The sequence below is a fragment of the Molothrus aeneus genome, chromosome 26 (genome assembly GCF_037042795.1).
Source record: "Molothrus aeneus isolate 106 chromosome 26, BPBGC_Maene_1.0, whole genome shotgun sequence".
Classification (NCBI taxonomy): Eukaryota; Metazoa; Chordata; class Aves; order Passeriformes; family Icteridae; genus Molothrus; species Molothrus aeneus.
Genome location: NC_089671.1, coordinates 2679638 through 2692650, shown reverse-complemented (window position 1 = coordinate 2692650; position 13013 = coordinate 2679638). Strand labels below are relative to the sequence as shown.

The following is a 13013-nucleotide window of genomic DNA, read 5'->3' as shown; positions in this document are numbered from 1 at the left end:
TTCCTGGGGCTGAGTGTGTGAACAGGGGACACAAACGTTTGATGACTTCATTTACCCATTTCTCAGGGGTACAGGGTAGGAAGGGAGCTGTTGTGCAGCAACAAATTTAAACAAGTAATAAACAAATATATTATAATAACTATATAATAATAATAATTAAAATAACTATAATAACTATATAATAATAACTATCAACCACAAAGTAGTTAATAAACAACACAGTTAGAAAAGTTTCTTTTTAATTATACCAAAAAAAAAAAAAAGGAAACAACCAGGGTGTCCCTGAAGATGTGTCCTCCAACTGCCAAAATGTGTTTTGGAGCTGAGTGTGGGATGTGCACAAGCAGTGATTGCAACACAGCCACCACTGGGACTGCCTGGAGAGAACTGGAGAATTTTCTGGGAGAGTTTTAACCTTTGCAAACGAGCTGGGCACAGGGATAAAAGGAGGGAAGTCATTGAATAATTTGGGTTGGGAGGGACCATTAAAGGTCACGCCATCCAACCCCTCTGCAGTGAGCAGGGTCACTTTTAACTAGACCAGGTTATTCCAAACCAAATCCAACCTGGCTTTGAATGTTTCCAGGGATCCAGGGGCAGCCACAGCTCCTCTGGGCACCCTGTGCAGGGTCTCACCTCCCTCTCAGGGAAGAATTTTTTCCCAATATTCACTCTAAACCTGCTCTCTGCTTGCTTGAAACCGTTCCCCCTTGTCCCATCACCCCCTGCCCTTGTAAAAAGTCCCTCTCCAGCTCTCTTTAGCAACTGGAAGGGGTTCCAAGGAATCCCTGGAACCTTCTCTGCTCCCCCTGGGTGGGTTCCAGGGGAAGGACTGACAACCACTCACCCCAGAGTGGGGGGAGGGCAGGGCTGAGCATTTACTGAGCCAGGTAACATCTCCCTGCCCTCTGCATCACCCCCATGCCCAGGGGAGGCAGCTGGAGCTGTTCCTCAGGGTCCCCAGCAATGATGACAGATGGGGATGAGCAGTTTGTTCTATAGAGACATTTATTGGAAGGGTATAAAAACGGTATAATTGCATTATAAAAGAATGCAAATTCCAGTAAGAACACATCACAGGCAGAGTCCCAGACATGGGTGGGACAGGAACCCAGGAGGGCAGAGCGTGTCCAGATACCGTGGTGCACCCAGATCCAGAGAGATTTTTCATCCATAGGGATGGATTGGGACCCTTTTCTCTGCAAAGCTTTCAGTCCTCCTGCTTCACCCTGCCTGGCTTGCCAAGGGCTTTCCCCAAAACAGGCCCTATTGGATCAGGCAGCTTTGGAAGTGCAGCTTGGAGCAGAGCCCTGCAGGTGAAACACCTTCTGCAGCACAGAGGAGCCTCTTCCCCTCCCCATGGTACACTGAGAGTAGCAGTAAATGTGTGCACTTTGGTTAATACTGAGCAAGGCATAAATGAGCATTCAACAGTCCTCCTGCTGCAGCTGCTTCCAGTCAAAAGTCCCATCCAAAGTCAGATCAAAATTTTCCTTTTCCTGCTCTCGGGAGAGCTCCAGAAACACCTGAAATGAGCAAGGTAATGCTTGGGTTATTTATCTGTGATGCTCCTTTGCAGGAGGCACAGCTCTGCAGCCCTGGGAGGGGTCTGGGGAGGCTTTTTGGGAGCAGGACTGAGCCTGGAGTAACCAGACAGGATCCCCTGCCTGTAGGTATTCCCATACAGGTTTTTCCCCATACATTGATGCTTTTATGGATGTAAGGATGTAGAGAAGCTGAGCCTCCTGTGCTCTCTGGATTAACCAGGCAGGCATCCCCTGCCTGTAGGTATTTCCATACAGGTTTTCCCCACAGATGGTATAATTGCATTATAAAATAATGCAAATTCCAATAAGATGTAGGAATGTGCCCCCTTAAAAAGGAAATGTGTCTCCTTAAAAAGGAAAAAATCCCAGAAGTTTCTTTCCTCAATCAGCAAAAAAAAAGACACCTCATAGGACCTGGGGGACTTCACTTCAAATTTAAGGACAGTCAATTGAACAGGAGCCAAAAAGTCCCACCTAAGCAATTTACTAGAAAAAGAAGAGAACAAATAAGCTAATTGCTTTTATGAGGTGTTTTACCAGGAGCAAGAACCTCTTGCACCTGGCTTGGCTTTTCTCTGTAAAGAGTTCTGTTATTTTGCCTTTCAATAAAACTTTTTCGTTTCCAACACTACCACAGAGGCCATCCTGCTGATTTTATGCCTTCTAAGGCAGCTGAGCTCTCTTGGGTGTGAGATAGATCTCCAAGAGCTTGTGAGACCTGGCTTGGGGAGACCATTGTATCACACAGGTTTTTCCCCATACGTTGATGCTTTTATGGATGTAAGGATGTAGAGAAGCTGAGCCTCCTGTGCTCTCTGGATTAACCAGGCAGGCATCCCCTGCCTGTAGGTATTTCCATACAGGTTTTCCCCACCAATGGATTGACTTAGACATTCCTCATCTTTGCCACCAGCCTTGTACCAGCACCACTCAATAATCTGCTGTTTCCAGGGCACCCTGAGGGGCTGGGCATGGGCAGCTCCCTCCTTGGGTGTGCTGTGTGCCTTCCTCGACCAAGTGGGGTTTGAGATTTCATCCACACTTGTCCCCACCATGAAAAATCCTGGCAGTAAAAAAACCAAACCATTTCCCACCACTTTGCCAGTAGAGAACCCCTCACCCACCAGCCTTGGACAGTTTTTTGGTGGAGCTGCCTTTGGGCCACTGCACCAGCCTGGGTTTGGCTGCAGCTTTTGTCCCTGCTCCTGCCTTTACAGCACAAATAAAATTCACCTGCCTGAGACAGAGTATTCAAGGAGAAGCTGTACTCCTCGAGGCTGCAGCTTCGTTTGGCTGTGGAGAAATGGGGAAAAGGTTGAAAATGAGCAGTTGCTGTTCTGCCTTTTGAAAAAGTCACCTGGTTTTGCTCTTACCTTCCTCCAGCTTGGAGAAGGACTGGAACAAGGGCAGGGCATCTCTCATTGGGACCTTGTAGACAAGCAAAGAGGGGAACCTTGAGGAAACAGAAGAAAAGGTGATTCTTGCTCTGTATTGAGGTTCTGGGGTCAAACCTGTATGGGTGTCCTGCTGCTGGGATCACAGGAGGGCTGGATGTGGTGACATTGTAAATCAGGGAGCTGTTCATCCCTCTACAACCGTGTCTGGCCATCCCACCAGGGCTGTTCTCAGGGATGAGGCAGGGTTGAATCCCCTCCTCATCCCACATTTTGCAGTTACCTCTCCTGACGGGCTGCACCAGGGAAAATCTTCAGAACCTCAGCGTGCAGAGCATCAGAGCTCTCTGCATCCTTGGCCTTGATTTCCAGGAGATATCCTCTGCCAAACTTGCTCTTCAGGTACTGGATGGAGCCAATGCACCTGCAGGGCAGGGAGGCACGGAGGTGACAGTGAAATCATTGTCACCTCAGCACCTGCTTCTTCCTGAGAAGGAAACCATGGCACACTTCATGAAATATATTGCTTTGTGATTTCAGGGTTTACCTCAGAACCTCGGATCCCTCCCTGATAATTCCCTCCCAGGTGTGTCAGTCACCTCTCCTTCCCCTCCCAGCACTGTCTGTCAATCCTGGAATTCCAGAAGGGCCTCGAGTGATTGGCAGATCCAAAGGATGCCCTCTACCCCTGGGGGGCATTGGGCCATCCAGGTGTCCTTTGTCCCTTTGTCCCTCCCCTCCTGTACCTGGTTGGTGCCTCCCTGCCCCTTCCCTGCCCCTCTCCCCGGGGTTAAAGGAGCAGCAACCACGGGCTCAGGGAGTTCTGTGGGAGCTGGTGCTGCATTCAGAGGCCTGAGGGCCAGAATAAAGCTCTGGATCCAAACCCTCCATCAGAACCGACTCCTTTCCTTCACCATCACCTCAAAGCTTCTCCACAGAGGGAAACCTGAGGAGCAGCCCCTGTTATGGGGGGAAGCTCCATCCCAGCACCACCAGAGCTCCTGCAGGCCTGGACTTGTCCCCACGTGACCAGCTGCAGCATCCAGCCAGGCAAAAGTGTCTGTGGGGTGAAACACCACACACCCAGGCAGGCAAAAGTGTCTGTGGGTGAAACACCACACACCCAGGCAGGCAAAAGTGTCTGTGGGGTGAAACACCACACACCCAGGCAGGCAAAAGTGTCTGTGGGTGAAACACCACACACCCAGGCATCCAAAAGTGTCTGTGGGGTGAAACACCACACACCCAGCCAGGCAAAACTGTCCCTGGGGTGAAACACCACACACCAGCCAGCCAAAAGTGTCTGTGGGTGAAACACCACACACCCAGCAGCCAAAAGTGTCCGTGGGGTGAAACACCACACACCCAGCCAGGCAAAACTGTCCCTGGGGTGAAACACCACACACAGCTAGCCAAAAGTGTCCCTGGGGTGAAACACCACACACAGCCAGCCAAAAGTGTCCCTGGGGTGAAACACCACACACCCAGGCAGCCAAAAGTGTCCGTGGGGTCAAACACCACACACCCAGCCAGCCAAAAGTGTCCGTGGGGTGAAACACCACACACCCAGCCAGGCAAAAGTGTCCCTGGGGTGAAACACCACACACCCAGCCAGCCAAAAGTGTCCGTGGGGTCAAACACCACACACCCAGCCAGCCAAAAGTGTCCGTGGGGTGAAACACCACACACCCAGCCAGGCAAAAGTGTCCCTGGGGTGAAACACCACACACCCAGCCAGCCAAAAGTGTCCGTGGGGTCAAACACCACACACCCAGCCGGCCAAAAGTGTCTGTGGGGTGAAACACCACACACCCAGCTGGCCAAAGGTGTCTGTGGGTGAAACACCACACACAGCCAGCCAAAGGTGTCTGTGGGTGAAACACCACACACCCAGCCAGGCAAAACTGTCCCTGGGGTGAAACACCACACACAGCCAGCCAAAGGTGTCTGTGGGTGAAACACCACACACCCAGCCAGCCAAAACTGTCCCTGGGGTGAAACACCACACACCCAGCCAGCCAAAAGTGTCCGTGGGGTGAAACACCACACACCCAGCTGGCCAAAGGTGTCTGTGGGTGAAACACCACACACCCAGCCAGCCAAAAGTGTCCGTGGGGTGAAACACCACACACCCAGCCAGCCAAAAGTGTCTGTGGGTGAAACACCACACACCCAGGCAGGCACAAGTGTCTATGGGCTGAAACACCACAGTGCCACTGTTTGGTTCAGCACCAAGGGCCAGACAAGCTCAGGCATGTCCAGTCTGGCAATATTGGTATTATCCCAATAAAACCCCTCGCAGGAGAGGCTGGAGGAGCAGCCTGGGTGAGCTCCAGCTCAGCCAGGCACTGCCACCCACCGGAGCTGCCCGGACACCAGGATGGCCACACGGTCACACATGGCCTCTGCCTCCTCCATGTAGTGTGTGGTCAGGATGGCTCCTGACTCCTTGCTTTTCAGGGCATCCCGGATGGCTTTCCTGAGGATCAGAATGAAAAAAAAAAATAAAAATAACCAACAAAATCCAACACTCCTTAGAAATATCAGTTGGGGTGGTGTTTGTGGGTTCCCAGGATGAGGGAAGAGATGAGAATTTTGACTCCATGTTTCAGAAGGCTGATAATATAATATAATATAATATAATATAATATAATATAATATAATATAATATAATATAATATAATATAATATAATATAATATAATATAATATAAATATTATATATAATAATATATAATAATATATTATTATATTATTATTATAATACATTATATATTATATATTATTATATATATCATATATTATATATTATTAAATATTATAATAATATTATTATATATTATAATATATATAATATAATACATATTAATATAATATTATATATATTATATATAAAATATATAATGTATATAATAATATTATTATAATATGTTATATTATATTATATTATATTATATTATATTATATTATATTATATTATATTATATTATATTATATTATATTATATTATATTATATTATATTATATTATATTATATTATATTATATTATATTATATTATAATGATATATTAAAACTATACTAAAAGAAGAGAAGAAAGGATTTCATCAGAAAGCTAGCAAGGAAAAAGAAGGGAATGATAATAAAATCCCGTGACTGCTCACAGCCTCAACACAACTGGACCTGTGATTGGTCATTAATTAAAAACAACCACATGAGACCAATCAAAGATGCACCTGTTGGTAAACCATCCCCAGACCACATTCCACAGCCATCAGATTTTTTTCTGAGGCTTCTCAGCTCCTCAGGAGAAAAATCCTAGCAAAGGTATTTTTCATAAATTATGTCAGTGACATTCATTGTTCTTTGTCCATCCAAATGCCTTTCCACTAAAATAAGAATAAAATTTTCAAGTGCAGCAACTTTAGATTAATGAGCGCATGGTAATGCTTTGAAATAATGACAAAAATACTTTTGACTCGAGTTTCTTCATGAATTCTCCCAAATCCCACTTAGGCCTGCCCTAAATTTTGCAAAAAGGATGAAGGTTAAATAGTTTTTCATCCCTGAGTTAGAGAGAGACAAGAAATGTATTTTCCAACAGAACCATTGCAATGTGAGGGACAGCACCATCTGTGGATGGGGTAATTTTTTACTTTTCCTGTAACTTCAAGCTTCTCCTTTTGGCTTCCCATCCCTTTCCCATGGTGGGAACACTAATTTAATGTAGTGGTTTTGGTTTGCTAATTGGAGATTTCTCCAATTTTGAGATTTTTCTGGCTAATGTACTAATGAGTGTGGTGTAATTAATTACTACTGCGCTCACGTCCTGCTGTGAGGTGGGATTAGGAGAAAGGCAAAGGAGCCTCAAAACTTTAAAAGGGTACAAAGAAAAATGTATTGACAGCAACTAAAAGAAAGAGTAAGAAGAATCAGAATAAAGCTTTCAGAACACTTCTCTTCATAATTTTTCCTGCTCACCAGACACAGCGCTGCCCGTTGGGATCCATGCTGGTGGAGGGCTCGTCCAGGAGCAGCACAGAGGGGTTGCCCAGCAAGGACAGTGCCACACACAGCTGTGACACAGAGAAAGGACTCAGCCAAACCTCCTGGCACTGTGCCCACACTCAGCTGTGGACAGCACCTCCTCATTTATGGGAATTGTGCTTTATGAAATGTGGGTTTGGGAAAGGCTCAGTTCCATCGCCCCTACCCAGCACGAGGCGCTCCCAGGTAGCTCAGGGCACAGCTTGGTCCCTCCACTCAGAAAGGGGAGTTTTAATTAGTGTTTGAGCATTGCTGTGTTCATTATAGGTGACCCAAAACACACCTTTCTGGTTATCCCCGGAGGTAATTTTCTGACTTTTTTGTTTAAGTAGTCTCGAAGCTCCAGAGTGTTCACAATTCTGTGGGGAAAATGAAAAAAGAACATTTTTATAACTCCAAATCAATACTCTCATCAAGTGTCCCCAAAATGACAAGAAAAAGGAACTTTTCTCCCCTTGCTCTCGGCTCCAGCTTGTTTTCATTAAACATTTATTGTGTTACTAAAATGCAGTGGGTATTTGAAGCAGAATGCACTGAAAAAGCCACAAGCTCTTTTCTAAACCCATCACCAGTGTCAACAGCATTACAAACCCATTCCCCTTGCCAGTGTCAGCTCAGCACCCTTTCCTGTGGTGCCAGACTCTAACCTCAGAGATTTCAGAAAAGCTGCCTAAAGATAACCTTCTTAAGAGGGCATTAGTGATAAATTTATCCCCACCAAACACACTCAGGAAAATTGGAGGTTTTCTAAACCCACTCACTAAATCACAGCACAAAAGCACTTTTGCAGCTGAGTTTCCTGATTTCTTTCCAAGTTTCCTCTGTGAATTTTGACTCTCTGGTCCCCTCCCCATGACTGAGGGGTGGAACTTGGACCATCCCAACCCTCCATGTGTGAAAAATGTGTATTTCATGATTGGCTTTTTGCAAATATTAAAATGAATATTATATGTGTTATGTTAGAAGGTTATGCTGTATTAATTTTTTTAAGTAGTGTGTTAAATATAGTTTAGGTTATAACATAATGTTAAAATAGAAACTAACATAATGTTATTTTATATTATTTTATATTTTATATTATTTTATATTTATTTATGTTAAATATTTTAACATAATGTTAAAATATATATGTGAGATTTTTTTTTAAGAAATGAATGAGGTACTTGCACCAGATAGCAGCTACAGGACACCTAAATCTTTCAGAGAAAAAAGAATTTATTGCTCCCTTATCAGGAGAAACCAACTTCTTCCTGCCTTGCTCAGCCCTGAAGACACGGTCAGGATTCAGAGGAAGAAGCTGACACTGCCCAGACAGAATCCTGTGTTTGAATGGAATTTATGCATCATGTATGAGGTGTAGGAATATGCAACAGGCTGTTGTTTTTAAGGGTTAATCCTCTGTTAACGTGGGTCCTTTTTCAGGCTTATACTGCCCAGAAAAGGTACCCGGACCGTCCGCAACTCTTTGCTCTATTGTCTCATATTGTCCTAATTCAAATAGTCCAAATTGCTATTACTCTAATTATATTACTACTTTATTATAACCCTTTTATTACTATCGAACTTTTACAATTTTGAAAGCAAGTGATGGTTGTTTTTCACACACATGTACCTGTGCACAGCAGCAGCCGCGTCCTCCTGGTGCAGCCCCTTGACGGCGGCGTAGATCCTCAGGTGCTGCAGTGGGGTCAGCTCCAGCCAGAGGGGGTTCTCCTGGGGGCAGCACCCCAGGAACGCAGGAGCCTGCTCCAGGGAGCCTCCTCCATCTCCCCTCTTCAGCAGCACCTGCACAACCAGGCTGGGCATTGTCCTCTCACACAGCCTTGCCCAGCACGAGGCCGTGTTGGGGTTTTTCAGGAGCAGGGTGGGACTGCTGGGATCTGTTCCTTGAGCTTTTATCAGCCTCAGTACATGGCTGAGACAATGGGAAGATGGCAGCAGCTCACGTACAGCCAGCAGCAGCCAAAGATTTCTTTGTTAGAGAGCATTTACAAAACTTTCTGGCCAACAGCTCATTGCTAAATCTTAGACAGTTGTTTAGGCAGTCACTGACAACTGGAAGATGGCAACAGCTCATGTACAGCCAGCAGCAGCCAGAGATTTCTTTGTTACAGAGCATTTTAAAAACTTTCTAGCCAACAGCACATTGCTAAAGCTTACAGACAGTTGTTCTAGGAAAAAAAGCACATTAAAGTACACAAAAAGTACATTAAAGTACACCTGCTTCACACAATGTTGGCTTGTCTGCTCTCTACTAACAATACGCAATACTCCAGTATTAATCTTAAAACCTTCTACCACAAACCTTAAACATTCTACCTTTATACCCTAAAACCCCCAATTCATATGCTAGGCATATTTTTCTGCAGTCTTAAGGTCTATCTTAGCCAAGCCTAAAACTCAAACCATTGTTTCATATCCTTGCCTGCTGTACTGTTGTCATTTTTCTACTTTCAGACTCTGCAGTTGCAGCTAGCTCTGAGCTCTCTGCTCTCTGCTGTCACAGCTTTCTGAAAGTCTTCTTACCTTTACAGTTTTCCCACCCAAGGGGTGGTTCAGGGGAGATTATGGGGTTTAAGTGAGGAAACCCATGGGGAGGGAGTGATTTCATACTGTTCATAACTATAACTATAACTAACTATAACTATAACTAGAATTATAAATATAAATATGGCAATTAGGGCAGATGCAGCAGCTTATCAAAATTAGAAGTAGCTCGCCATCACCTTATTAAGACATGATTTAATTTAATAGCACGATGGCACTCGATTAAAACCCTGATCACCAATAATGCTCTGACAAAAGCTGCAGCCTTGATAAAAAAGCCGAGGTGCAAGGTTTGGATTTTTGTCATGGGCCCATCCCTTGTCCCCAGGTGAATCCTACCTTCCCAGCAGTCAGGGCTGTCTCTCCAGTGATCATTTTGATAGTTGTGCTTTTCCCAGCTCCGTTGGGCCCCAGAAGTCCTAACACTTCTCCTGCAATCAATACACAGAATTTCTTAGGGCTATTCCCCATTCAAGAAATATATCATAAATATATAAGAATAATCATAAATATATAATAAATATACAAGAAATAGATCAATGTATACAGTCCCACAAAAGAAAAAATAGAAAAGGAAGCATGCTAATATCAAAGATCATATAAAATAAATGGTTTTGTTGTATAAAATACACACTCAGCCCATAAGATTTCAACTTAAAACTGATGCTGTGAATTGCTCCCAGGAGCCACTGCTAAAGTGGTCCCCTCTCCCCAGGATCTTTATTTTATCTTTATTTTAGATAATGGACAGTCACAGGCCATCAATAGGATGCACCATTAACACATCAAGTCCAGACTGAAGGTGCTTTAACAACAGAAAAAATAGATTTGACCTTTCTGTCCTTGCTCAGGTAACTGAGAATTAACTCTGGGTCCAACACAGGTCTGGCAGGACAGTCCCAGTTCTCACCTTTTTTAACACAGAAGGAAAGGTTTTTGGTGGCTGTTTTCTTCTGCTTCTTAAAAAGTGAGCCAGCTTGCTTTATTTCATATTCCTTGCACAGATTGCTGACTATAATGACTGATTCCTGAAAGTGAGGAGGAAAGAGCAAGATTAATTTATTATCTTGGCTAGCATCAATCTTTCGGTGATTTTTTTTCATTAAAAAAGGCAGAAAACCTTCTGAAGATCTTTGTTTTGTAGTTCACCACAAATATGAGGTGCAAGAGGACACTTTATTGGCAAGGTTCCTCTTAAGAGCTTTCTTCTCCTCAGGGAACCCACACTTTTGGAATTTTGATTTTCCCAGTGAGAACAACAGAGCCAGAGCCCTGCCCTGCACAGGTTTGTGTTTTACCAAATAGAAAATCAAACAAAACAACAAGGACAACACTCAGGGGTACCTCGTCCTGACTGGGAGCCACCAGAGCATTTCTCACTGCTTCCCTTTCAGCTCTGACATCTTCATCTTCCTCCTCGAGCTCCTTGGGGTGCTGCTGGCTGCTTTCTTTTCTTGGGGAAATCCTGAAAACCCACCAGGTTTAGCTTAGGATTTTGTTCTTTACCTCTGTTCTCCACCAGTGCATTTTGGATAAACCAAAGAGGGAATTTCCCTGGAATTGAATTTATGCAATATTATAATGATTACAATTAAAATCATCATCATTATTGTTATTGTCGGGGATGATGATGATCATGAGGAGGTTTATAATCTTTGGTTTTTACCAAAAAAAGAAGCTGGTACATCCCACAGCACAGGCAACATCCTATGGACATAACTTAAAAGCTGTTTTATATTATCACACCACTGCAGTATTTAAGGGGCTATTGAAGTCATCAAAAGATCACCAGTATTAAAAGAATATATTTTAAAATAGGGACACAAATGCAATGTTTTCAAGGAGAAGCAGTGGGGTGGGAGTTTAGATCTCATTTGTGCATGTGTGTTAATACAAACCTAAATATGGGGTCCCGTCTCAGCACTGCTTTTCCATATTTTAACTCCAAAAAGCGAAGAAGAAGAACGAACAGCGCAGAATGGATGTAAGGCTGAAAAACAGAGGTTGCCACATTAACAGCCTTGCCTTTCCTCCCACCACAGCTGGCACTGAGGTGGTGGCAGTGCTTTAAAATATGTGGGGGAAACAGAATACATGAAAATGGCCCATTAACACTGAAACTCTGGGTAATCAACACTGCAGAAAGCACTAAGGGCAGAAAAAACCCAATCCATAAAATAACAGAACAGCATGAGGTGATCTGGGCTTATTTCATTTTGCTTTCCCCAGTTCAAAGGTGTGAAATTATTCTAGCACAGTGGGTAAAATGTCATCCAGATCCACACAAGTCCTCCTCCTGCTTCCTCATAACTGAGGAGGGGCTTTAGGATATGGTATTTCCTCATGGCAGGAAGGAATGATGAATCTGACTCCATGTGCTCAGAAGGCTGATTTATTATTTTATGATACTATATTATATTAAAGAATGCTATACTATACTATACTAAACTAAAGAATACAGAAAGGATAATTACAGAATGCTAAAAGATAATAATGAAAACTTGTGACTCTCTCCAGAGTCCTGACACAGCTGGGCCCTGATTGGCCAGAGAGTGAAAACAACTCCCAGCAGAATCCAGTGAAACAATCACCTGTGGGTAAACAATCTCCAAACACATCCCAAAGCAGCAAAACACAGGAGAAGCAAATGAAATAAGAATTGTTTTCCTTTTCTCTGAGGCTTCTCAGCTTCCCAGGAGAAAAATCCTGGGTGAAGGGATTTTTCCAGAGAATGTGACATTAGGAGACCCACATTCCTAAATAAAAGCAATGTTAAATGTTTTCTTACTGCAAAGACAGCAATCAGTACATGACTGCCTGAAGCCGAACTGAATGGCTCAGTGTCCCACAGGATCTGTAAGAATAAAAAAAATACTCAGTGAAGAAGTGTAATTCTTTAGTATCATTTTGTTTAATGCAGTAACATTCAGAAATGCTTTGAAAAGCTGCAAAACTTCTGATTTTCCCCAGATGAACAGATACAGATGTTTGGCTTTGGGAACCCTGGTCCTACACCAGAACATGTCACAGCTCTCAGTACACAGAGCAGATTCTTGTTCCAGATGTTCTGTCCCAGGCAAACATCTCTGCTTTGGGTCCCAGTGGAGAGGAGGTGAGTGGGACAGGACAGAGGAGACTTCACCCCTCAGTAATTTATCATTTATCAGCAGTGTTGCACATAGATGGGGGTTTTGTCAAATTCTCAGCTGACTTTCCACCACCCCTGTCAGCTGACATGGAGTAAAGCCCCTTGTGAGTATTCTAAATTTTAACTCAGGTTTTTTTTTTTTTTCCATGCAAAGACAGATCCGTGGCTTCAGATTTTCTCTTAGGATTGGTCAAGCCAAGTTGATTGACTTTGTGCTTGCTCCATCCTTGGCATTGTCCAAGGCCAGCTTAGATATGGCTTGGAGCAACGTGGTCTAATGGAAGGTGTCCCCTGACATGGCAGGGAGTGGAAGGAAATGAGCTTTAAGGTCC

General features: G+C 43.9%; 1 protein-coding gene across 1 annotated transcript in view; it reads right to left on the bottom strand.

The window, feature by feature from the left end:
- Window positions 1-1110: 1110 nt before the first annotated feature.
- LOC136566668 (ATP-binding cassette sub-family A member 10-like) overlaps window positions 1111-13013 on the bottom strand; it is a 31499-nt gene continuing 19596 nt past the window's right edge. Inside the window, exons 26-38 of the mRNA XM_066565912.1 lie at window positions 12322-12387; window positions 11432-11523; window positions 10878-10998; window positions 10444-10561; window positions 9873-9964; window positions 8599-8771; window positions 7270-7345; window positions 6921-7015; window positions 5301-5420; window positions 3225-3365; window positions 2921-3000; window positions 2785-2840; window positions 1111-1526 (exon numbers count right to left, since the gene is read on the bottom strand). Of these exons, the coding sequence (XP_066422009.1) occupies window positions 1428-1526; window positions 2785-2840; window positions 2921-3000; window positions 3225-3365; window positions 5301-5420; window positions 6921-7015; window positions 7270-7345; window positions 8599-8771; window positions 9873-9964; window positions 10444-10561; window positions 10878-10998; window positions 11432-11523; window positions 12322-12387 (1329 nt within the window). The 3' untranslated portion in view covers window positions 1111-1427. The remainder of the gene's footprint in view (window positions 1527-2784; window positions 2841-2920; window positions 3001-3224; window positions 3366-5300; window positions 5421-6920; window positions 7016-7269; window positions 7346-8598; window positions 8772-9872; window positions 9965-10443; window positions 10562-10877; window positions 10999-11431; window positions 11524-12321; window positions 12388-13013) is intronic.